This window comes from Cokeromyces recurvatus, assembly GCF_025118155.1.
Source record: "Cokeromyces recurvatus strain NRRL 2243 chromosome Unknown BX663scaffold_20, whole genome shotgun sequence".
Classification (NCBI taxonomy): domain Eukaryota; kingdom Fungi; phylum Mucoromycota; class Mucoromycetes; order Mucorales; family Mucoraceae; genus Cokeromyces; species Cokeromyces recurvatus.
Genome location: NW_026251406.1, coordinates 431525 through 453762, shown reverse-complemented (window position 1 = coordinate 453762; position 22238 = coordinate 431525). Strand labels below are relative to the sequence as shown.

Below are 22238 nucleotides of genomic sequence, written 5' to 3'. Positions count from 1 at the left end.
TTTTTTTTTTTTTTTGTTTTTGTTTTCTTTGCAATTCAAGTTTTATTATAGTTAATTTCAAATTTTTTAGTATCTACCATGTCTCTTATTTATGGTTTAATTGCTCGTGGTTCAACCATTTTAGCCGAACATACAAATAGTAGTGGCAATTTCGCAACAAGTAAACTGAATGAATAATGTTATACATTTATATGTATGAAGGCTTAATTTTCTTTCTGTAGTTACTCAAGCTATTCTTGAAAAGATTCCACCTAATAATTCTAAACTTACTTACGCCTATGATAGGTAATAATAAAATAAAAAAAAATGTTGTATTTATATACATAATTTATCAACAATTTCTATTTATGTGTCATATAGATATTTGTTTCATTATATTTGTGAAGACGGTATCACATATATGTGTATGGCAGATGATTCGTTTGGTCGTCGTATCCCTTTTATCTTTCTTCAAGACTTGAAAAATAAATTTTTGTCAACTTATGGACGAAAGAGAGCACTCGACTCACCTCCTTTTGGCCTGAATGAATTCTCTCGTGTGATTGAAAAACAAATGGTAATACTTCTTCTTACTATCCATGTAGACGTTACTTGTATTAATCATCATATATATATTCATAAAGGATTACTTTTCTACAAATCCTAACGCTGATCGTTTAAAACAAGTTCATGGTGAAATTGAACAAGTAAAGGATGTTATGGTTCATAATATTGGTAATGACATCATAATAAATATAAGCACAAAAAAAAATTAATAGTACTATGTTTAGAGAGAGTATTAGAAAGAGGTGAACGTATTGAATTATTAGTAGATAAAACTGATAATTTAAATCAACAAGCATTTGCTTTTAAAAAAAGAAGTACACATTTAAAGGTAAATGCTTATATAAACATTTATATAATATAAATAACAAGCTGACACATGTCAACAATAGCGTGCTATGTGGTGGAAAAATACAAAAATTATAACTATGATTTGCTTAGTTTGCTTTGTAAAGTAAACAAACGTTTATTAGTAAACACTTTTTTTTTTCTAATTCCATTTATATCTCTTAGTTAATCGCTTATTTCATTGCTGGCTCTGTATGTGGATTCCCTGGTAAGTAAAAATAACATACAATATAAATATCCTTCTTCTTTCTTAACAATGATTACATAGCTTTTGGATCTTGTAGAGCATAATAAATGACTTTTTTTTTTCCTTTGCTTTTATTTAAAAATACACATACTTATAAATCTAAATATTCTATATTAAATCTAAGAAGAAGGTGGTGGTGGTGGATGAGTTGTATTTTCAGCTGCTTTGGTTGCCGCTGCCGCCGCTTCTTCGGTTGCTTTTGCCTTTAATTCCATATCAATTCTCTCTTTAGCTCTTACTACTTTTGATTGAATATAAAATGAACCTCCTTTTGCTGGATCATTAGCAGAAAATAAATGGTCATAATTCTAATTACAAACATTAGATTATATCTATACACACATTTCATATATATATATATATATATATACCTTTGTTAGTTTTTGAATATCTGCATCTTTTGTCACATTTAATATTTGACAAGCCTCCTCTATTGACATTCCTGTTTTACGAGTTAAGGCATCCAAGACAGCTTCTTTAGTACCGGTCCTTCCACTAGAACCTGCTGCTGCTGCTGCTGCTCCTCCATTCTTTGCAGCATCTACATTCATGTATAAATTTTATGATTCAAATTATATAATCCGTTATAACTTACTTGCTGCGGCTTGTTTATAGGCTGCAACGAATGCTCTGGTCACAACAGAACCTAATGAGACAACAATTTGTGCAATAATTCTAGCAGACTATTTTTAAAAAATAAATAAGTCAACCATCTTGATCATAGTATATCCAATTTACCATTTATGTGCTTGTATGTGTATATATAGATTTAAAATAATGAATATGTGTATATGTATAAGATTAGTATAGTTAGGACAAAAAAAGAAAAAAGAAAAGAGTAGCTTTTAATGATAGGAAAAAAAAAAGATTAAACCAGGCGGGGCCTGTTTATCGTTTACAAAAAAGGATTAAGACAAAAAAAAATGAGGGCCAATAAATTTCATTGATTTCGTGAATAAAAAATATGTTCGATCTATTCATATTTTATTGTAAGCAATGAACACATCATCATTATTTAGAAAAAGACAGATTTAGAATTTAATACTTGATTAGTAAATTTCAAATGAATCTTGTCTACTTCTTCATTTTGGGTATCACAATCTTGTTGAGTTAAATCTATAAACCATTTCATATCTTTGGTAAATGCCTGATCTTCTGGTCTCTCTTCAAAGGATCCATTTGAATTCGTCACATTACTTATAAACTCTTTCATTTCATCTATGATACAGTATAAATAAATAGATGAATAAATAATCATTAAAGAAATAACTTACGTTCAATTTTAGAGAGTGTTAGATCAGTATTCCCATGAGTCTGCATTAAAGTGTCAATTACTTTGTATACACGTTAGTAATTTCATTTCATTTTTATATTTATACTACCTGGTGTGGTTCTCCCTGTAACAGAAATCATATGCCTTTTTACTCGCTCTATAACACTATTGATTTATGAGTCATTATATTATATACACATACATATACATATTTACACTGTAGGTAGTTTTGCTAGAGCTAGATGGGTTAACATAAATTCCCAATCTATTGCACCTTTATGTTTCTTTGAGCCATTATTTTCTGCAGTATTCTTACTTTCAGGATCTTTTTCATTTTCTGAATATTCTTCCTCATCTGAATCATTCTCATATTCATCTTCATTTTCTAAATTACCCTCCTCAACTGAATCATTCTCATAATCATCTTCATTTTCTAAATAGTCTTCCTCATCTGAATCACTCTCATGTTCATCTTCATTTTCTGAAGCATTCTCCTCAGTTTCAGATTCATCTTCATTTTTCGAATTATCCTTCTCAACTGAATCCTTCTCAGAACTATCATCATTTTCTGCAACATTCTTATTCTCGGAATCATCTTCATTTTCTAAATTCTCCTCATTTGAATCATTCTCAGAATCATCAGTGGATGAATTAATATTTAAATCAAGTATCGTTTCGCAACCTTCTTCAAGCTCTGATTGAATTGGTTTGTATGCATTGGTCATATTACATAATATACGATCTATAAAACATAAACAAGAATTTTTTGTAAAATCAATTCGATTTTCTAGCTCCTCATCATCTGTTTCGTCTTTTATTTGTTCTTTTTCCTTTGTCGATTCATCATCATCAGTGGCTTCTTGATCCGTCTTTTCATCATCTCTTGTTTCTTCTTTTTCTACATTCTTTTGAATAGTTGTTCTTTTTATTTTTGAAGTTAAAAAATTGTGTATAAATGTTTCTAATACATTCTCAAGAGAATCCTTCTCGAGTTGTGAGTTGTGAAAATGGTCCTCAATATCATCTTTCATATTGACTTTTCGTGCATCCGATCTTGAAATCGTCTTGCCATCCCATTCATTTTTTCGATAATATCTAGTCCCCGTGCCTCTTACTTTGGCTGCATAGTCTTTGGATAATTTTATATATTTTCCTCCTCTATAAATAACATGATGAGTTTAATGTAGTCTATATGTATATATATATAAATATATATTCATGCATGAAGATTACAATGATGTATTTAGTAATTGATTAGTAACTTCTTCAGAATCGTTTAATGAATTTTTTAATAATGTCAATTTTCGTTTATACGGTATAATCGACATTGTTATATATAATGAAACAAAGAAAATAAAAACAATTTTATGATTTTTTTTTTTTAAAAAAAAAAAGAAAAAATTCTATTCTATTTTATGAACTAATAAAAAAAAAATCTATCTATTTAGTAGCCATCAAGGCTTCAATTTCTTCAATCTCCTTTGGAACAGTTGTCAAATTGTGATAACCATCTTGAGTGATGACAATATTGTCTTCAATACGAACACCACCAACAGGTTTGTATTTGTTTAATACATCCTTATTGATGTATTTACCTGTTTTAGGATCATTCAAGACAGGATCAATCAAGAAATCACAGAAATAAACACCAGGTTCGACAGTGACAACAAAGCCAGATTGAAGGTTACGACGCATACGCAAATTACGAATACCAGGAGCATCAATACGTTCAGTACCTTCTGGATAGCCACCAAGATCATGAACGTCAAGACCAAGCATATGACCAACTAAGAATATAAATTAAGAAAAAAAGAAAAGATGGGTGCATATTAGTTACTTACTGCCATGAGGGAAAAAGGCGGCAACTACATGATTAGCCAAGATTTCTTCTTTATCACCAACAAGAATACCGCACTCCAAAAGTCCATCACAAGCAACTTTAGTAGCAATGTTATGAATTTCTTCCCAAGCAACACCTGCTTTACAAGCATTGAGACAAGCCTATTTATAATCAAGTTAAAAAAAAAAGGAAAAAAAAAAAGGAAAAAAAAAAAGGAAAAAAAAAAGGAAAAAAAAAGGGCTTGACAAAATTTACCTTTTGCATGTCAAGGACAATAGTATAAATAGTACGAGCTTCAGGAGTAAATTTACCACCTACAGGGAAACATCGAGTAATATCAGAAGCATAGCAGCTTACTTCACAACCAGCATCAACAAGAACAATATCAGATGCTTGCTTGAATGGAGCATTATTTTTGTTATAATGAAGTGTAGCAGCATTTTTACCGACACCCACAATAGGATAATAGGCTTGGAAAAGAGCACCATAACGATGACATTCATACAAGAACAAAGCATGTAATTGAGTTTCACTAGCGCCTTCTTGAGATGCTTTCATCAACTATTATAATAAGAAGAAAGAAGAGGAGTAAATAAAGGTGTGTTAGATGATCATACATACATACTTACTTTCACGTGAGCATTAGAAGAGATTTCATTAGCTTTACGAATAATCTCAATCTCCCAATCAGATTTGATAGCACGAGCTTCAGCAAAAGCAGTATGTAATTTTTTACTTTCTTCAGAACTACAAAGCTTAATTTCAGAATCAAGTTTATCTGTCTTTGTAATAGGTAATGTATAAACAATAGAAGCAGAAAGTAAATGTTGAGCTAATTGATCAACATAAACAACTTCATCAACATCGTATTTTGCCTTGAGTTCTTCAAGTGAATCGGGCATGCCCATCCACATTACAAGTTCAGGATTGACATTGGGAGCAAATAAACGGACATGTTTTGTTTCAATGTCAATAGTAACATGGAAATCGGGCTCAGCAACACCTACAACATAATTTGTTAAAAAAAAAAAATAAAATAAAATAAATATATATGAATATGTATATATATCGTATATACCAGTGACATAAAAGAAGTTGGATTCTTGACGAAAAGGCAATTCAACATCTGTATCATCTCTTTCAACAAGTACTTGGCCATTCAAATAAATAAGACCCTTTTGAGCATCAAAATTTTTCAACACTTTTTGAACATTTTGAAGCGTAGGGAGGCGGTGTGTGACAGACATTTTGGTAGAGGGAAAAAAAAAAGAAAAAAAAAACAAAAGTTAACCAGGTAAATGTTTGTATGGCAGCAGCTTTGTCAAGTTCAAATCCCGAGTAAAAAAAAAAATAAATAAATGAAACATTTATAAACAGATAATTTCATCTTTTTTTTTTTTTTTTTTTATTTCACTCTTTCACCTTTTCTTATTGTTGTTATTATGCAGTTCTCTAACATCTTTAAGCACCATCATAAAGATACAAAGACTGAATCTACTCCAAAAGAAGAAAAAAAGCATCATCATCATCATCATACCGATACTTCGAATCTTCCTAAAGGATTTGCTAACGATGTTATGAGATCTTCTAATAAGCCTGATACTCTTTATGGTTTTGATGACCCTACTGCTAGACGTTTAGGTCCCGTTCCTAGTGAAGATCCTACTAATACAGGTGCTTAAATAGTATTTTATGATATAATAATAATCTTTATTATAATAATAAACATGAATGGATGTTGTACTTTTATAATACCGCGGAACGAATGCATCATGTATAAATATAGGCTATTCATATAAAAATCTTGCCTTGTCTCAAACTTTATAATTATCGAAAATGAGGCTTGTGTATTTATTTTCAGGTAACATGACAGCTATTATCACTCAAAAAAAAAAAAGACCTGCTTAGCCTTATTCTTTTATACGTACTTTATTTTATTTATATATTTTTATCTTTTTGGTTTAATAAAAATAAATAAATAAATAACAGTTCTATCTTTTAACCACTATGACTATTAAATAAATAAATAATCATTATATCTTCTAACAACTTATGGCTATTATGTGATCTATTCTATGTTAGAAATATACAATGCATTTTTAGTTATCTATTATTTGTTTATATAATTAAACTCCGGCGTGACTTGTATGGTAACAGCATTTATTTTTATTTTATTTTTTTTATTTTATTTTTTTTTTTATTTGTTTAAAAAAAAAATACACAACTGTGAACAATAAGTTCATTAGCATACTTTCTTACTTATAAACATATACCTCATTTATAATGGATTACGAAGACGACGAGCCTCAAGAATATAATGAGTAAATAGTTATAATTGTTTACTAATTTAATATTTAATTATTTTTCTAAAAATAAATAAATAAATAAATAGTTATGATGATCATTATGAAGAGGTAAAAAAAAATAAATAAATAAATAAACATTCATACAAGTAATGATTAAATTAAATAATCATTAGCTGATTGAAGAAGATCCTTACGAAGAACAACAACCAACAGAATCAATTCAAATTCTTGATGATGTGATGGCAGGAACTATGACAACTGAATCAAATAATAACAATAATCCTGTTGAACGCACAGAACGATTGACAACACCCTATTTAACAAAATACGAACGAGCGAGAATTTTGGGAACAAGGGCATTACAAATTAGGTAAAAAAAAAAAAAGGCTATCAATTATATGAAGGGTAATGTTTTAATGATTATTTAGTTTAAATGCACCTGTTATGGTGGATATTGATGGTGAAACTGATGCACTTGCTATTGCAAATAAAGAATTAAGAGAAAAAAAGATTCCTTTGATTATTCGTCGATTTATGCCAGATGGAACATATGAAGATTGGAAAATTAAAGATTTGATTATTGATTAAATAAACACTGTATATTGTCATTGACTAAATAATATAAAACTAGTTTTCTTAATGTGTGTTATTATTGATGATACAAAATTTGATATAACATTAGATTAGTATCGTTCATTGGCTATATTATATCTTAACTGCATCTTTTGTTATACTAATTTTTGATTGGGAATACAATTTAGGAGTCTTCTTCATGAATCACTTACGCGTAACTTTGTTTCAAAAAATCAAATTGAATTAAAATTAAAACTCAATTTTTTTCTTTTATACACGGGACCGCCATGTTGTTTCTTCTATTTTTTTTTTTTTTTTTAATTTCGGTTAAAGGAAAACTAGACAAAAAGTTTTTATTTTATTTTTTATTTTATTCAATTTAAATATATAAATTCCATCTTTTAAAGAGAAAAAAAAAAAAAGCAAAACAAATTCAATACTTCTTTTTTTTTATATACATATATTTGAATTGAAAAGAAAATAAACATCAAAAAGGAAAAGAGGTAAACTAGTGTCGCGTTTTCATGATTATAATTACACATAAATACATATATATAAAAAAAAGATGGCTCAAATTTAAATAATCTTTCTTTTTTTTTTCTTTTGTATATAAATGTATATATTATTTAATATAAATTAACTCCTATTTATTATTTCTTTCTTGTTCTCCTTTATTTTGTATAGAAAAGATGGCAGCAACTGTACCACAACAACAAGTTACTGCTGCACAAAAGTTAGCTCAAGTCAATGAACAAACTTGGTTAACAATGGGTATAAATGATACCAAAAATAAAGTTGGACATTTTTTTTTTAAACTTGCATTTATTTAATAGGTAACTTAGCAGAAATGATGACTGATTATGATAAAGCCATGAATTGTTATGAATCAGCTTTGAGACATAATCCATATTCTGTAGTTGCCTTATCCCAGATCGCGTCTTTATGTAGAGGTCGTGAACAATTTGGAAGAGCAGTTGAATATTTTAAAAGAATTTTGGCTATTCAAGAAAATAATGGTGAAACTTGGGCTGCTCTTGGTCACTGTTATTTAATGATGGATAATCTTCAGGAAGCCTATCAAGCATATCAGCAAGCTTTATACCATCTTCCAAACCCAAAGGTAGAGAGATATACTATGCTTAATTTTGACAACTTTTTATTATTAGTAGTAGCAGTAGTATTAATTTAATTATTAGGATCCTAAACTTTGGTATGGTATTGGTATCCTTTATGATCGTTATGGATCTTTGGAACATGCAGAAGAAGCCTTTTCAGCTGTAATGAAGATGGATCCAAAATTTGAAAAGGCAAATGAAATCTATTTTAGACTTGGTATTATATACAAGCAACAACAAAAATTTGATCTTTCCCTTCAGGTATATAGAATAACGTGATATAGAAAGTATACATATAATAATCTAGTTTTTTTTTTCCTTAGTGTTTCCGTTATATTCTTCATAATCCTCCAAGACCTTTAACTGAATCTGATATTTGGTTTCAAACAGGTCATGTCTATGAACAACAGAAAGAGGTATGTATAATATGGATTTTATTTTATTTTAGGCACAAAGTAGAATTAAAACTATTTTATATAGTATGAACTTGCAAAAGAAGCTTATGAACGTGTATTGGCTGAAAATCCTGATCATGCTAAAGTACTTCAACAATTAGGTTGGTTGTATCATCAACAAAATACATCTTTCTGTAATCAAGCTTTGGCTATTCAATATCTTACTCGTTCACTCAAGTCAGATAGTAATGATGCTCAATCGTGGTATCTTTTAGGTCGTTGTTATATGGCTGAACAAAATTATAATAAAGCTTATGAAGCTTATCAACAAGCAGTATATCGAGATGCTCGTAATCCTACTTTTTGGTGCTCTATTGGTGTACTTTATTACCAAATTAATCAATATCGTGATGCTTTGGATGCATATAGTCGTGCTATTCGATTAAATCCTTATATTAGTGAAGTATGGTATGATTTAGGTACACTTTATGAATCATGTAATAATCAAGTACAGGATGCTTTGGATGCCTATCAGAGAGCAGCAGAATTAGATCCTTCTAATCCTCATATTAAACAAAGACTTGATTTATTAAGAAAATCACAGAATATTCAATCATCACAAGTAACTGCGCCTGTTCCTCAAGATGTCAGTAATCCAAGTCAATATCAAACAGGTCAGCAATCATCTTATAATCAATCCTCTGCACCATCAGGTCCTCCATCCAGTATGTCTGCTTATCATACTGCTATGGGCGGTGGAAATCCACCTCGTCTTAATGAAGATCGAGTTCCAACTCCTCAATTACCTGTTAATCATAATATGAATGTGCATGAGTCTAATAGTACTGGACCTGCTAGAGATCTTCCTATGCCTGGTCCTCCACTCATGAACTCCAGTCGTCGTTCTCCTGGTCCTTATTCTCAATATCCTTCTCATTCTTCAAATAATAATCGTGAAGATGTTCGTATTCCTGATATTGGAGGTGGAGGTCGTGCACCTACTCCCTCTGAACGTTCTCAAATGAATCCAATTATTCATGATGAAAGACATCATCATCCTTCACAACAACAGCAGCAACCACAACCACAACAACAACAACAACCATTACATAATAATTTACCTCCAATGTCAATGCGTCAACCTTATAAACCAACCGAAGAAGCACGTTCACCTAATCCACGCCCATCACCACGTACTTCACATCCATTGGTTGCTCCTCCTGTTCAACAACAACCACAACCTTATGATCATCGTTTATCTCCTCGTACAGGTCATATGGAAGGCTATCGTTATGAGCAACAACAACAACAACAACAACAACAACAGCAGCAGCAGCAACGTTCACCTGCTCAAAGATCAATGGAAATTGATTCATCTTCACCACGCTCTCGTACAGATTATCGTATGAAACATGAAGAAGTGACAAACAATTATCATCCTATGTCATCACCTGTGAATAGATCCAATACCAATAGTCTACCTCCTACAACAGACCATTTTAAACAAGAAGATTCTTCATCACCTATGATTGAAAAAAAGCAAATTCAAGAAAAGATGATAGTGACACCTAAACCAGCTACTACAACTAGACAGACTCATGTAGATGAGAATTATGATGAAAGTGCTGCAGATGCTCTTTTAAGTATGGGTAATCCTCATTTAGGTCAGAAGCGTGCATTACAATACGAGCAAGATGAAAATAAAAAGGCAAGACCTGATAATAATGTAGAAAAAATGGATATGGAAGACGAACATGAAACAGCACCGAAAGAAGTTATTCAAAAGGAAGAAGGTAAAAATGATGAGGATAAAAAAGAAATTTTGATCGAAGAAAAACAAAAAGAAGATTCAAAGGAAGAACCTGAGGAAGGAGAGGTCGAAGAACATGAAGAAGGAGAAGTTAAAGAAGATGAAGAAGTAAAGAATATTGCCCCAACTGCTGCAGTAGCTGCCACAAATGCTGCTACGGCTGCTGTATCACAAACAATAACAAAACAAGACTCTTCAGCCTAATCTTTTTTTTTCTCTCTCTTTTCTTTTTTTTTTTTTCGCACAATAAAACAAAATTATTATAACATTTTTGCTTAACAAACAACATTCCTTCCCTTTTTTTTTTTGTGCAGTATTTAATCAAAACAATCTACACTTTCCTTCCTTCCTACACACACATACATACATTTATATTATCATGATACAATGCAATAGAACTTATATATACTATAGTTCTTTCTCTCTCTCCTTTCCTTTTCTTTATATTATATGTATATAAATAAAATGACTGCCATCATGCGCCATTAAATTAAGCATTTGCAGTGACTCCGCCATAGTATCCATCAGCATGTGGATAAATAAGTGCTTCAGAAGACGAATGACGTCTTGAAATTTCCCTTTCATTCGATTCATATTTATCTCCAACCCATAAGGCAGCACCCACCACGTTTGTCCACATAAACAATAAATTAAAAATAGGAATTAGTTCTAGTGCAACGGCAACTGTACCAAAACGACAATATTCAGTTTTATGTTTCCAAGCGAATCTTCTTGAATCACTCACTGAAAAGCCTCTAAATTCAAGGTCATAATGAATATGATGACCCCAACTGAGGAAACCCCCAATAAATATTAAAGCAATTTAAGGAGCCATATATAATATAATATATGTATACTATGTGAGAAAAGTGATCGAGTTTTTTTTTTTTTTTTTTGTTATAAATACTTTACCATGCTACCCAACCATTGATATAACAAGCTATAAAGGTGCCTATGAAGGGTATCAGATGTAAAGGAGCTGTAATGACTAATACAAATACTTGAGCCACTACTAGAATCCATAATAAGGCCAAACCAGAACTAATACCTCGACAAAACAGTCTGAGACCAGATACGGGGACTCTATTTAAAAACATCCTATCTAGACCTCTTGCCTTTAATGTCGCATCAAACAAAATATCCTGATAAAAGGCAAGCACGATAGCAAAGAAAATTAAATCTAGTATGGCTGATTCTAATATGACAAATAGAATAGAAACTATCCAAGCAAGCCAAGCTGGACAATTAGCAACTATTAAGGCATTAGCTTGTAAGGGTAAAAGGTAAACAAATGAGAGAATAAGAGATGCTAAACCGAATATGAATGTTAATAGAAATGGACAAAGTGCTTTAGCCCATAACTAATGGATTAAGAATCAGTCATTAAACAGTTAAAAAGAAGAAGAAGAAGAAGAAGAAGAAAAAAATGGTTATTACTTCTGGATGAGTTGCAAAATAAATAATGCCGGCAATTGGGTATGTATAAGGTGGTGCCATATTATTAGAAAAGAAAAGAAGGTGGGGTGAGTAAAGAAAAAAAAAAGAAATAAATAAATAAATAAAAAGAGGAATAATACGTTTCAAGAAATGGTGGTGACTTTTTCTTTATCATTTATATTCATTGTGTCCAACAATAATTTTTTTTTTATTTGATATAAACATATACACGTGTAACTAGTAATAGTTTGTTCAGTCTTTGACTATTTCTTTTGTATAAGCTGCCATTATTTTAAAGTGAACCTAGAGGTCCTAAACAGCTTTAAGCTTTCCTTGATCTGACTATGTTTAAACGCTGCACAGTCTGCTTTAATTTTTTAGTCTCCGTATTATGTAATTAAGAATTCGCTATATGCTCATGATGATAATCAAATGAACAGTTGTGTTGATCAATTGAAGGAATCAAGTAATAAAAATGACACCGTTCGATTTAGAATATTCAATTTAATGGGATTTATGTAATTTATTTGAAACTTAAAAATTCACATGAATTTCGTGAATGGTCTAAGGTTCATCATCAAATTAATTTCTTTCAACTCATTTCACACTTTCTGTACATTCATCTGAATCAAGCAAATTTAATAATTGATTCACATTCTCTTCTGTTTAAATAATGTTTTTTTTTTGTAATCCATTGTATAAATAACTGTAATCAAATAGTTTTACAAAAGTAACTAGATTCCATGTCTCATTTAAAAATGAGATCAAAAAAAAATAACTGTACAAATTTAAAGCAAAAATAATAACAATAATATAATTTAATACACTAACAACGACTGTTAATGTTTATATTTTAATTTCCAAATCAGATTATCAACTTGGAGCATCCATAAACTTTATAGTTTAATGAATTTTATAACATCTACATTAATGTCATAACAGTTCAAAGATCTAAGTCTATGCGGAACTTGAAAATATTAACTTTTGTTTTGTTGTTGGTTTTTTTTTTCTCTTTTTTTTTTTTATTATAATTAACATCAAGATGACATCAAGTCAAGAAGGTCATGGGCTTGCTTCTATATCTTTAACACATGTTTATTTCAATCCTTCAGATAAAATATCATATGCCTTTGCTTATATTACATTATCTCCTATTGCGATACTTGTCTTTTATGCTTCTGTTATTGTCTCACGACGTGAAATGGCAGGTATATTGATGTTAGTAGGTCAATTAACAAATGAAGTTGTCAATTATATCTTAAAAGAAACTATTGAACAAGAAAGACCTTATGGTAAGAGTATTATATATAAACCAAAAATGAACCGAATCAATCTTATATATATATATACATATATAGCTCATCTTGGTGATGGATATGGTATGCCTTCAAGTCATTCACAATTTATTTGGTATTTTTCCATTTATGGGACGCTTTATATGTATCGATATATTCATTTAGATCATACTATTTGGAAGTTATTGGCTAGTATAGGCATGATATGTCTTGCTATACTTGTTTCTCTATCTCGGTAAGTAGCCTACAAGTCTTTACTAGACACTGTATTAATATGTATGATTAGTATTTATCTTGGTTATCATACGTTAAATCAAGTTTTGATTGGATCATTCGTTGGTGCTTTATTTGGTATCGTTTGGTATAAGTTTGTGAATCTACTTCGTACAATGAATGTTATTCAATTTATATTAGACACAGCAATTGCAAAAAAGTTATATTTAAAAGATATGATTTACATTGATAATGTTGCACGTTGGGAGTATAATGAATGGTTAAAGGAAAGGAAGAAAAAAGAGAATAAACAATTAGATTAAATTTGATGGTTTCATTCATTCTTTTTAACATGTGTGACTTGCTTTTATTAAAAAAAATGCGCATTGAGTTTTTTTTTTTTTTTGATTTTTGGTTTTCTTTCATTTCTTTCTTTTTTGATTTTTTTTTTTTTTTGTTTTTCATCTAAAGATAATTTTATACTGGCAAAAATAAAAAAAAGGTAGGCTTTTTCTTTTTTTTTCTTTTATTAGTTTAGAATATAGCATGTTAACAAGTTTTTTTTTTCATTCTTTTTTGCCAGTGAAAAAAATGGACAATGATAATAATCTTAAAGAAGCAATAAAACGGTCAATATTTGATGATCCAGTTGACTTGTTTAATTTTAATCAAATCCAACCTACTAAATCACCTTCTTTATCTTATTCAACTATGTTTCAATCATCAAGGTCAATGCCAGGCTCACGGAGAAACTCAAATGATGATCACGGCTTAGACCTTTTATTGGGTACTAAACTGTCATTGAATGATAGAGAATTCAAGTAAAAAATGATATACATTTATATGAATGTGTATTACAAGAAACTCATATTTTTGTTTATATAGTTTCAGTAGAAAGTTTCCATTTGCTATGACTCCTGTAGAGCCTGTGAGCACATTTCAACAGAAACAGCAACAAAGAGCTTCAAATGAACCAGAAAGTAAGTTTGTGTGTAACAAAATTGTCATTCTTTTCTTCTTCTTCTAATTGTTTGTATAGTGCCTTTATTCAATCCACTCTTATCTCATTCAAAAGAATCACCTAGAATCATGAATAATTCAACTACAGTCCCTTCTTCTTCTTCTCCTTCAGTATCATCAATAACATCAACGCCTGCAGTGCCAGTATCAATCTCTAGTTCTGGTTCAATATTACCAAATAATAATAATAATAACAGTAATAATAACAACAGTAATAGCAACAACAATAGTAATATCAGTAATAATGACGATTATGTAGAATTAGTAGGTTTCTTTATAGTATGAAAGAATAATCGATATGTAATCTAATATTCCTTTTTTTTATTTATATAGTTTACTATGACTAATATTGATAATAGACCTAATCCTACAGAATCATCCTCTAGAATGTTTACTCCAGAAGGAAGTATGTCAACATGGACAACAAGTAATAATGATAAGCAACATCAAACAATGTCAGATTATGGAAGACGTTATTCTTATGGTTGGCATAGCGAATATAAACCACAAGAATCTCGTTTAATGTCATCTCAATCATTCACGGATCTTGCTAGTATGCAATATAATCGAAATATAATATGTCCTCAAGTTCAACAATTTGGATTCTGTTCTCGTCATGACATGTGTCCATTCATTCATCAATTTCCACCTACTCAACACCTCATGGCCATGCCTCCACCTCCACCTCCAAATCCTGCTCCTATGCTTCCTTTAAATTGTTCTTTATATCAACAATATACAATGAAACCTTTAACATCACAAAAAAATATGTATTCAATGAACGGTAATCATCAAAAGAAGAATTTGATGCAACAGCGTCGTTCAGGTTCAGATCAACAACAAGATCGATTTGCTGATGCTAAAGTGGAAGATTTTATTGGTAAATTTTATGAATTATGTAAAGATCAAAATGGATGTCGTTTCTTGCAAAAAAAGATGGAAGAAAAAGAAGATGGAATGAAGAATCTTGAGATGATCTTTAATGAAATTCATCCTCATTTTACAGAATTAATGACTGGTAAAATAAGCAAAGCTATTTCGAAGAGTATTTGTACAAATTGCTTTTTTTTTAACTTTTTTTTTTTGTGAAATTAGATCCATTTGGCAATTACCTTTGTCAAAAAATGCTTGAAAAATGTAACCATGATCAACGTACAATAATTGTAGAAACAGTAGCACCTGAATTAGTTAAGATTGCATTAAATATGCATGGAACAAGAGCAGTTCAAAAATTAATTGAATATCTCTCAACAACTGAACAGGTAAAAAAAAAAGAATAGAATAGCAGAGAATACATAGATTAACATACATTATAGATTAAAACTGTCACTGCTGCTTTAAAATCAAATGTGGTGACGTTAATTAAGGACTTGAATGGAAATCACGTCATTCAAAAATGTCTTCATAGATTATCATCAAAAAACAACCAATTCATTTATGATGCAGTTTGTGATAATTGTATTGAAGTTGCTTCACATAAACATGGGTGCTGCGTATTACAAAGATGTTTTGATCATGCTACTGTTTCACAAAAGGTAAAGGAATACATGCATGTATTATATGTATTTATTTATATTCATTTCTATTACAGGATCAATTGGTAGATGAAATAGCTAAGCATGCACTTCCTCTTGTACAAAATCCTTTTGGAAATTATGTTGTGCAATATGTACTTGAATTGGGAGTCACTCGTTACTCTGAAAGTATTATTCATCGCTTTGTGAATCATGTTTGTATTTTATCTGTACAAAAGTTTAGTTCAAATGTTATAGAAAATGTAAGATTAAAATCAGCACATGTGTATATATATAATTTGTTAATTAAATTGTGTTTATATAATAGTGTATTCGTACTGCTCAGCCTGCTACACGTCGTTTACTAATTGCTGAGCTTATTGATCAAAACGTGATGGAGAAGTTATTACATGATTCATTTGCTAATTATGTTGTTCAAACATCTCTGGATTTTGCAGATGAAGATCAACGTGCCGAGGTATATATTTATATATACATACATGTTATTTTGTTTTATTTTATCTTTTATTTATTGAATTTATTGATTTTCTTTTTCCTAATAGCTTGTTGAATGTATTCGCCCTTTGTTACCTACAATTCGCACCACGCCTTATGGAAAACGTATTCATAGTAAAATATTTCGAGATCCAAAATCAGCAAACAAATCTCAACCTATTCAACAACGCCGTCAACAACAACAACAACAACAGCCAAACGAACAACAAATAGAGGCCGGTGAATTGCATGATGAGATTACTGCATCTTTAGTGTATCAATAATTGTATTGTAAATTTTTTTTTTCCTTCTCTCGTTATAAATTTTTGTAACTTTATTTGTAATAATATCATGTGCTTCTATGTATGTTTTTTTTTAAAAAAAAAAAGAAAAGAAAAACCTCTCCCTCATTAATAAATATAAACGTCAGTATTTATATAATTGTATTTGTTATATATAAATAGATATGTGTGTGTAGATGTGCTACATTTCAATTACTAAATTATAGATAAAGTAAAATTATAATTTAGAATTAAATGTTTATCTCTTGGTATAGGGATTAAATCGATCTATTGACCTGTATTTTGTGTATTGGCATGAAAAAAAAAAAAAAAAAAAAAAAAAAAAAAAAAAGCTTATTCGAAGCATAACATATCAAACATAGATGACTTCATCTACGATATTATAAAAAATACAATTCTCCTGTTGACTTACTCTTATAATATCAGTAAATGTGTTTAAGCATAAACCATTATTATTATTACAAAGAAGTTTTTTTATTTTTTATTTTTTTTTTTCAATATAATAAAATAGATTCCCAAATAACTTTAAAAATACGCTTTAAAAAACAATGGGAAAACAACAACGTCACAAATTTGAAGCATTCTGATTGGCTGAAATTTTTTGATGTTAGCTATAATTTATTTACCGGCTACCTATAACAACAAAGAGGAATTAGCTCAGCGGTAGAGCGGAAGATTGCAAATCTTTAGGTCCCGTGTTCAATCCACGGATTTCTCTCATTTTTTCTTTTTTTTACACATATTTCTGTAGTGTGTATAGATAATAATTAGTCTTCAACATAAAATGAATGCATACGTTTTTTTTTTTGTTGTCCTAAATATATGTCAATTATCCTTTTTTTTATCAAACAAAATAATAGAATAAATAGAATTGCTTACTGTTTTGGTAGTCATATAAAGAGCATAAGGCGTTTAGTATTGTATAACGGTATTTATTATATATAAATATGTATACATATATGTATATATATCGATATATATAAAAGGTTGAAATGATGATATAAATATAATGTTTATATTAGCTGTTTGTTGATAAGAGACGGAGGAGGAATTGATATTTCAAGTATAACTATAGACTTGAAAATAATTAAAGAAAGGGAAAGAAAAAAAAAACAAGTGTATATGGTTAATATTGTTTATATAACATTTAAAAAAGAGAGAGAAAAATAGATGAATATGTCTTTCATTATAAATGTAAAAAAAGCGTATTGCCTATTTGTAACTATGCATAAATAAGTAAGTCAGAAAGAATAAGTGCTTATTATGGATACTATTCATATTAGTAGCTAGTCTATCATATTTTTTTTTTTTGAAGCACTTTAAAGATAATGCTCACATTCATACTATATTAAAGACCTAGAGACCTGTTCTGATTTATTATCAACGCTTGTTAGCTTTAGTATCTTGTACAAATTCGTCGTCTTGAACTTTCTTTTAAAATAAATTTCTCGTACATAAAAATATACATGTATACATATACATGTACAGTGTTATTATTCTTTATTCTTGAAAAGTTCAATTCATTGATTTATCTTGTCACTTGTTAATGATGATGCAAATACCTTAATTAAGTAGAAATTTCTTATTTTGGAAATGAACATAGTGAATAATAAGTGTACAATCATGGTGTTGAATTATTTTGTACAAAAAAAAAAAAAAAAAAAAAAAAAAAAAAAAAAAATAAAAGGTCTCTAGAATTATTTCTTCTCAGCGATAAGGTGTAACAAGTAATTTATATTTACACTACCTACTACGCTTTATTATTCTTCTTGACATTTTTTTTTTTTTTTTTTTTTTTTTTTTTTTTTTTTTTTTTTTTTTCCTCTGGTCAATATTACTAATGACAAAAAATAAAAATAAAACAGGGACAAATAATACTAAAGTAGAAACAACAGATGCAAAGCCAAAGGTTGTATTAAGAACTTATAGAGATACAGATTATGAACAAGTAGAATATCTTTTTCGATCAACTCAAGTACCTTTAGTTTATGAAAGCATTCGTAGTAAATTATGGGCTCTGCCAACATGGGGTATTTGGTTTATCGTTTATTCGGGACTTTTGATCAGTATCCCTAAGGCCATCACATTCTGTATTGGTAATTTACCTGAATGGGCCATGGTGATTATCAAGATTTTTATTTCCTTCTGTTGGGCAGTGGTCGGATTTGCCATCATCTTTATTTCATCGGATCGCATTGAAATTCAAAATCGTGTTGATGAAGCCATGGCTAATGATCTTTATGATCCAGATCTTTATTATTTAAATTATACAATCAACAAGGATGGGAAAAAGGTACGTAAAAGTGAGAGTGAGCAAGTTCCTTCTCATTTCTGGGTATTATCGATTGATGATGAAATCTGTGGTATGATTGGCTTATTATGCAATAATCAAGACCTGGAAGATCGACGAGAGACTGTGCCTGTCGGATGGAAACAGTTTATTATCGCTGTCTTGGAACTCTTTCGTTTATCATCCATGCCTCCCTTTCTCGAGAAGCAAAGGGCAAACATAGATCCTGGCAATAAAAATAACTCTAGACGTATCTTTGCCCGAAAACAAATTCCTAAAACGGCAACCATCACTCGTTGGGCGATTCGGTCAGATCTTCAAGCCTGTGGACTCTCTAGTTTATTGATAAACAGAGCCATCACTTGGGCTCATGAACACGATATAAATCGTATCTATGCCATGACAAATGAATGTTGTATGGCAGCTGAACAAATCTTGACAGGACGTCATGGATTTGTGATTATGAAGAGATATAATCTTAACTTTTTTGGAGAATATAACAAATTATTTGCTTGTCGTGTTAAAGAATGGATGGAAAAGAATGGAGAAAAGACAAGAGCAGCATTTAAAAAATCCCAATAATATTTAATAATAATAATAATGATGATGATTAAGATAACCAAAAGAACCATAATGATATGGCTAATGCAATTAAAGGATACATAGTAGTTATTGATTCTTCTTGTAAATCATATGTAGTCGTATATCGAATATTCGTTTTAGTATCTGTTATTTGTGGTACAATTTCCTTTAAATGATAACGACGACTTTGTCTTTGTCGTTGTTTATTGTTCTTGAATTGAGTAGTTATTTCAAGTGATGGAGCTCCCTGATCTTTCCTAGTATAAGAAGGCCGAGTATCAACGATAGAAAAGTCACCATCCCACCATTCATTAAACATAAACTCGAGTGATGCTTTCTCTGTTTGTTGAAGATGATTCTTTTGTTCAACATGTACATATTCTGTATCCTCTTTTTGTCTTGTAACATGTCGTCTTCGTCGTCGTTTTTTAATCTTGTTGCAATGATGAAATCTTTTTTTATTATTATTCATCATTTTCCTATTTTGAATATTAGCTATAATACAGAATGAATTATTATCTTTCTCTGTTTAATAGAGTGCATATATATATTTATTAACTTACCAAGTGGCTGCCTTTTTCGTGGTTGATTTAATACAGTTCGTTGGCAAAGCTTCATTATGTAAAGAACAAGTGGTAGGTAAGCAAAGTTCTTTTGTGGAAAACAAAAAAAAAAAAAAAAACAAAAAGATAAAAAAAAAATAAATAAAATAAAATAATAGTTTGCTTTTATAATAATAATAATAATGATAATGAATAAATGGTACAATCAAATTTTATTTGAATTTTATTATTTATAAAAATAAATATATTCTCTATAGACATTATTCTCTTTGAATTACAATAGCAGAAGCAGCACCTCCACCATTACAAACAGCAGCAGCACCAAATTCACCCGATTTCAAAAGATGAGTCAAAGTAACCAGGATACGTGAACCTGATGAACCGATAGGGTGACCAAGTGCAACTGCACCACCATTAACATTCACCTTGTTAGAATCAAGTTTCATAAGCTAATTACATATGATATACATATATAAAAAAAAAAAATTAATAATGATCTATTATCTATTACCTATTGTATATGCATGTATGTATGTATGTATATGTACCTGATTATTAATAAGAGAAACAACACTAAAGGCTTCGTTTATTTCAAATTTACTAATATCATTTATAGTTAAACCAGCTTTTTCAAGAGCAATGGGAAGAGATAAAGAAGGAGCGATAGTAAAATCAATTGGTGCAGTAGCAGCATCTGCATAAGAGATAATACATGCTAAAGGTTGAATACCAAGTGACTCTGCCTTTGAACGAGACATCAAGACTAAAGCAGAGGCACCATCATTTAAAGTACTCGCATTAGCAGCTGTTACAGTACCATTTTTCTTGAAGACAGTTTTTAAAGTCTTTACTTTTTCAAAATTGACATTTTTAAATTCTTCATCCACCTTGACTGTCACTTGACCTTTTCTTCTAGTGTTAATCGTAACGGGTACAATTTCTGCATCAAAGGCACCCATTTCCCATGCCTTTGCAGCACGTTTATAAGACTCAATAGCGTACTCATCTTGTTGTTCTCTAGTAATATTATATTTAGCTGCTGTATTTTCAGCACATCCTCCCTAAAAAAAAAAAAAAGGAAAGGTAAATTACATGGTATACACAAGGAATTGTACTATATATATATATATATTTACCATATGAATATCATTATAAGCATCCCAAAGTCCATCTTTAATAATAGCATCTGTTAATTGTTGATGACCATAGGCTATATTACGAGTTGTATAATAACTATTTTATCAATATATATATATATATATATATAGGTTAAAGTTTATCTCTCCTCCTTTAAAAGAAAAAAAAATAAAATAAAATAAAAAAAAACTTACGGTGCATTCGACATGCTTTCCATACCACCTGCAACCATAATATGACGATCCCCATTTTTAATGGCTTGAGCAGCCAACATAACAGATTTCATACCTGAAGCACAGACCTTATTAATGGTAGTAGCTTCAGTGGATTCAGGGCAACCAGCACCTAAAATAGCTTGACGGGCAGGTGATTGACCCAAATTAGCTTGAATAACATTACCAAAATAAGCTTCTTCGACATCTTCAGGTTTAATGCCTATATTTTGTAATAGTGTATATTAATAATGATACTAAATAAAATAAAATAAGATAAAATAAAAAATGACCTGCTTTTTCAATAGCCGATTTAGCTGCAAGACTACCAAGTTCCGTAGCTCGGAGTGATTTTAAGGAACCATTAAAGCAGCCAACAGGGGTTCTCATAGCACTAACGATAACTACATCCTATATTTATTGTTAAACATTATATAGACATGTATATATTTAATTATTAACAGAGTAGATAGATTACATTAGGCTTTTTCGTGATAGAGGCAAAGGTACGAGTAGTGATCTAATTGTCAAAATAATATTCTCATTGTTAAAATTTGCATGCAATTCATAACTTTTTTTTTTTTTTTTTTTTCAACTAGTTGACTTACAACTCGAGCTGTAGGTCGAATGAAATGACGAGCTGTAAAAGTAAGCATATTATTAATAAAAAAAGGGAGAGGAAAAAAAGAGAAGCAAAAAAAAAAAAACCCAAAAAAACCAAAAATATA

At 29.9% G+C, this 22238-nt stretch overlaps 12 protein-coding genes and 1 non-coding gene across 13 annotated transcripts; 8 read left to right on the top strand and 5 right to left on the bottom strand.

Annotated features, from left to right (window-relative positions):
• Nucleotides 1-400: 400 nt before the first annotated feature.
• On the top strand, nucleotides 401-1001 carry BX663DRAFT_532120 (synaptobrevin-domain-containing protein; the record flags this gene model as incomplete). Its single annotated transcript, XM_051530430.1, has 4 exons — nucleotides 401-556; nucleotides 624-714; nucleotides 771-874; nucleotides 936-1001. 4 exons carry the CDS (start codon nucleotides 401-403, stop codon nucleotides 999-1001), a joined length of 417 nt encoding a protein of 138 aa, XP_051381036.1.
• Nucleotides 970-1981, bottom strand: BX663DRAFT_516144 (Pam16-domain-containing protein). The gene is made up of 4 exons (XM_051528543.1): nucleotides 1877-1981; nucleotides 1734-1821; nucleotides 1510-1679; nucleotides 970-1446 (listed from the first exon to the last, which is right to left on the bottom strand). The coding sequence occupies exons 1-4, from the start codon at nucleotides 1877-1879 to the stop codon at nucleotides 1258-1260; spliced, it is 450 nt and encodes a 149-aa protein (XP_051381035.1). The 5' UTR covers nucleotides 1880-1981; the 3' UTR covers nucleotides 970-1257.
• A 72-nt stretch (nucleotides 1982-2053) lies between these two features.
• BX663DRAFT_516141 (uncharacterized protein) lies at nucleotides 2054-3777 on the bottom strand. The gene is made up of 5 exons (XM_051528542.1): nucleotides 3645-3777; nucleotides 2628-3569; nucleotides 2521-2576; nucleotides 2413-2472; nucleotides 2054-2356 (listed from the first exon to the last, which is right to left on the bottom strand). Exons 1-5 carry the CDS (start codon nucleotides 3737-3739, stop codon nucleotides 2154-2156), a joined length of 1356 nt encoding a protein of 451 aa, XP_051381034.1. The 5' UTR covers nucleotides 3740-3777; the 3' UTR covers nucleotides 2054-2153.
• A 10-nt stretch (nucleotides 3778-3787) lies between these two features.
• Nucleotides 3788-5499, bottom strand: BX663DRAFT_516139 (peptidase M24, structural domain-containing protein; the record flags this gene model as incomplete). Its single annotated transcript, XM_051528541.1, has 5 exons — nucleotides 3788-4198; nucleotides 4253-4412; nucleotides 4507-4812; nucleotides 4881-5254; nucleotides 5330-5499. Coding segments are annotated over 5 exons (1357 nt in total), but the record flags the coding sequence as incomplete, so codon positions are not given.
• A 92-nt stretch (nucleotides 5500-5591) lies between these two features.
• BX663DRAFT_516137 (uncharacterized protein) lies at nucleotides 5592-6253 on the top strand. The gene has a single exon (XM_051528540.1). It carries the CDS (start codon nucleotides 5694-5696, stop codon nucleotides 5931-5933), a length of 240 nt encoding a protein of 79 aa, XP_051381032.1. The 5' UTR covers nucleotides 5592-5693; the 3' UTR covers nucleotides 5934-6253.
• Nucleotides 6254-6454: 201 nt separating this feature from the next.
• On the top strand, nucleotides 6455-7184 carry BX663DRAFT_457819 (RNA polymerase, subunit omega/K/RPB6). The gene is made up of 4 exons (XM_051523889.1): nucleotides 6455-6572; nucleotides 6644-6665; nucleotides 6731-6927; nucleotides 6986-7184. The coding sequence occupies exons 1-4, from the start codon at nucleotides 6535-6537 to the stop codon at nucleotides 7143-7145; spliced, it is 417 nt and encodes a 138-aa protein (XP_051381031.1). The 5' UTR covers nucleotides 6455-6534; the 3' UTR covers nucleotides 7146-7184.
• A 635-nt stretch (nucleotides 7185-7819) lies between these two features.
• BX663DRAFT_532117 (uncharacterized protein) lies at nucleotides 7820-10654 on the top strand (the record flags this gene model as incomplete). Its single annotated transcript, XM_051530429.1, has 6 exons — nucleotides 7820-7901; nucleotides 7964-8250; nucleotides 8327-8506; nucleotides 8569-8661; nucleotides 8726-9314; nucleotides 9354-10654. 6 exons carry the CDS (start codon nucleotides 7820-7822, stop codon nucleotides 10652-10654), a joined length of 2532 nt encoding a protein of 843 aa, XP_051381030.1.
• Nucleotides 10655-11315: 661 nt separating this feature from the next.
• Nucleotides 11316-11993, bottom strand: BX663DRAFT_516128 (uncharacterized protein). Its single transcript, XM_051528539.1, has 2 exons — nucleotides 11888-11993; nucleotides 11316-11811 (listed from the first exon to the last, which is right to left on the bottom strand). The coding sequence occupies exons 1-2, from the start codon at nucleotides 11945-11947 to the stop codon at nucleotides 11359-11361; spliced, it is 513 nt and encodes a 170-aa protein (XP_051381029.1). The 5' UTR covers nucleotides 11948-11993; the 3' UTR covers nucleotides 11316-11358.
• A 936-nt stretch (nucleotides 11994-12929) lies between these two features.
• Nucleotides 12930-13718, top strand: BX663DRAFT_438519 (uncharacterized protein; the record flags this gene model as incomplete). Its single annotated transcript, XM_051523283.1, has 3 exons — nucleotides 12930-13179; nucleotides 13246-13297; nucleotides 13469-13718. The coding sequence occupies 3 exons, from the start codon at nucleotides 12930-12932 to the stop codon at nucleotides 13716-13718; spliced, it is 552 nt and encodes a 183-aa protein (XP_051381028.1).
• A 1504-nt stretch (nucleotides 13719-15222) lies between these two features.
• Nucleotides 15223-16708, top strand: BX663DRAFT_438343 (armadillo-type protein; the record flags this gene model as incomplete). The annotated part of the gene is made up of 6 exons (XM_051523271.1): nucleotides 15223-15433; nucleotides 15511-15677; nucleotides 15732-15950; nucleotides 16007-16192; nucleotides 16258-16407; nucleotides 16493-16708. 6 exons carry the CDS (start codon nucleotides 15223-15225, stop codon nucleotides 16706-16708), a joined length of 1149 nt encoding a protein of 382 aa, XP_051381027.1.
• Nucleotides 16709-17372: 664 nt separating this feature from the next.
• BX663DRAFT_t94 lies at nucleotides 17373-17444 on the top strand. Its single transcript has one exon. It is a non-coding gene; the product is annotated as a tRNA-Cys (tRNA).
• Nucleotides 17445-18566: 1122 nt separating this feature from the next.
• On the top strand, nucleotides 18567-19598 carry BX663DRAFT_553670 (uncharacterized protein; the record flags this gene model as incomplete). The annotated part of the gene is made up of 1 exon (XM_051531466.1): nucleotides 18567-19598. One exon carries the CDS (start codon nucleotides 18567-18569, stop codon nucleotides 19596-19598), a length of 1032 nt encoding a protein of 343 aa, XP_051381026.1.
• A 756-nt stretch (nucleotides 19599-20354) lies between these two features.
• BX663DRAFT_516114 (Thiolase, N-terminal domain-containing protein) lies at nucleotides 20355-22216 on the bottom strand. Its single transcript, XM_051528538.1, has 7 exons — nucleotides 22119-22216; nucleotides 21989-22030; nucleotides 21804-21921; nucleotides 21493-21733; nucleotides 21298-21394; nucleotides 20710-21222; nucleotides 20355-20610 (listed from the first exon to the last, which is right to left on the bottom strand). Exons 1-7 carry the CDS (start codon nucleotides 22164-22166, stop codon nucleotides 20422-20424), a joined length of 1248 nt encoding a protein of 415 aa, XP_051381025.1. The 5' UTR covers nucleotides 22167-22216; the 3' UTR covers nucleotides 20355-20421.
• Between the last annotated feature and the right edge of the window lie 22 nt (nucleotides 22217-22238).

Excerpts from the sequence above, each read along its gene's own strand:
- BX663DRAFT_516144 (XM_051528543.1), bottom strand. Across the intron at positions 1,680-1,733 it reads CTATAAACAAGCCGCAGCAA|ATGCTGCAAAGAATGGAGGA; the intron begins GTAAGTTATAAC and ends ACATGAATGTAG. Across the intron at positions 1,447-1,509 it reads ATATTCAAAAACTAACAAAG|AATTATGACCATTTATTTTC; the intron begins GTATATATATAT and ends GTTTGTAATTAG.
- BX663DRAFT_516141 (XM_051528542.1), bottom strand. The coding sequence starts at position 3,739 with ATGTCGATTATACCGTATAAACGAAAATTGACATTATTAAAAAATTCA. Across the intron at positions 2,577-2,627 it reads CTAGCAAAACTACCTACAGT|TGTTATAGAGCGAGTAAAAA; the intron begins GTAAATATGTAT and ends ATAAATCAATAG. Across the intron at positions 2,473-2,520 it reads TACAGGGAGAACCACACCAG|TAATTGACACTTTAATGCAG; the intron begins GTAGTATAAATA and ends GTGTATACAAAG.
- BX663DRAFT_516137 (XM_051528540.1), top strand. The coding sequence starts at position 5,694 with ATGCAGTTCTCTAACATCTTTAAGCACCATCATAAAGATACAAAGACT.
- BX663DRAFT_457819 (XM_051523889.1), top strand. The coding sequence starts at position 6,535 with ATGGATTACGAAGACGACGAGCCTCAAGAATATAATGA. Across the intron at positions 6,666-6,730 it reads ATGATGATCATTATGAAGAG|CTGATTGAAGAAGATCCTTA; the intron begins GTAAAAAAAAAT and ends AATAATCATTAG. Across the intron at positions 6,928-6,985 it reads ACAAGGGCATTACAAATTAG|TTTAAATGCACCTGTTATGG; the intron begins GTAAAAAAAAAA and ends ATGATTATTTAG.
- BX663DRAFT_516128 (XM_051528539.1), bottom strand. The coding sequence starts at position 11,947 with ATGGCACCACCTTATACATACCCAATTGCCGGCATTATTTATTTTGCA. Across the intron at positions 11,812-11,887 it reads ATTTTGCAACTCATCCAGAA|TTATGGGCTAAAGCACTTTG; the intron begins GTAATAACCATT and ends TTAATCCATTAG.
- BX663DRAFT_516114 (XM_051528538.1), bottom strand. The coding sequence starts at position 22,166 with ATGCTTACTTTTACAGCTCGTCATTTCATTCGACCTACAGCTCGAGTT. Across the intron at positions 22,031-22,118 it reads TTCGACCTACAGCTCGAGTT|ATCACTACTCGTACCTTTGC; the intron begins GTAAGTCAACTA and ends TTTGACAATTAG. Across the intron at positions 21,922-21,988 it reads CTATCACGAAAAAGCCTAAT|GATGTAGTTATCGTTAGTGC; the intron begins GTAATCTATCTA and ends CAATAAATATAG.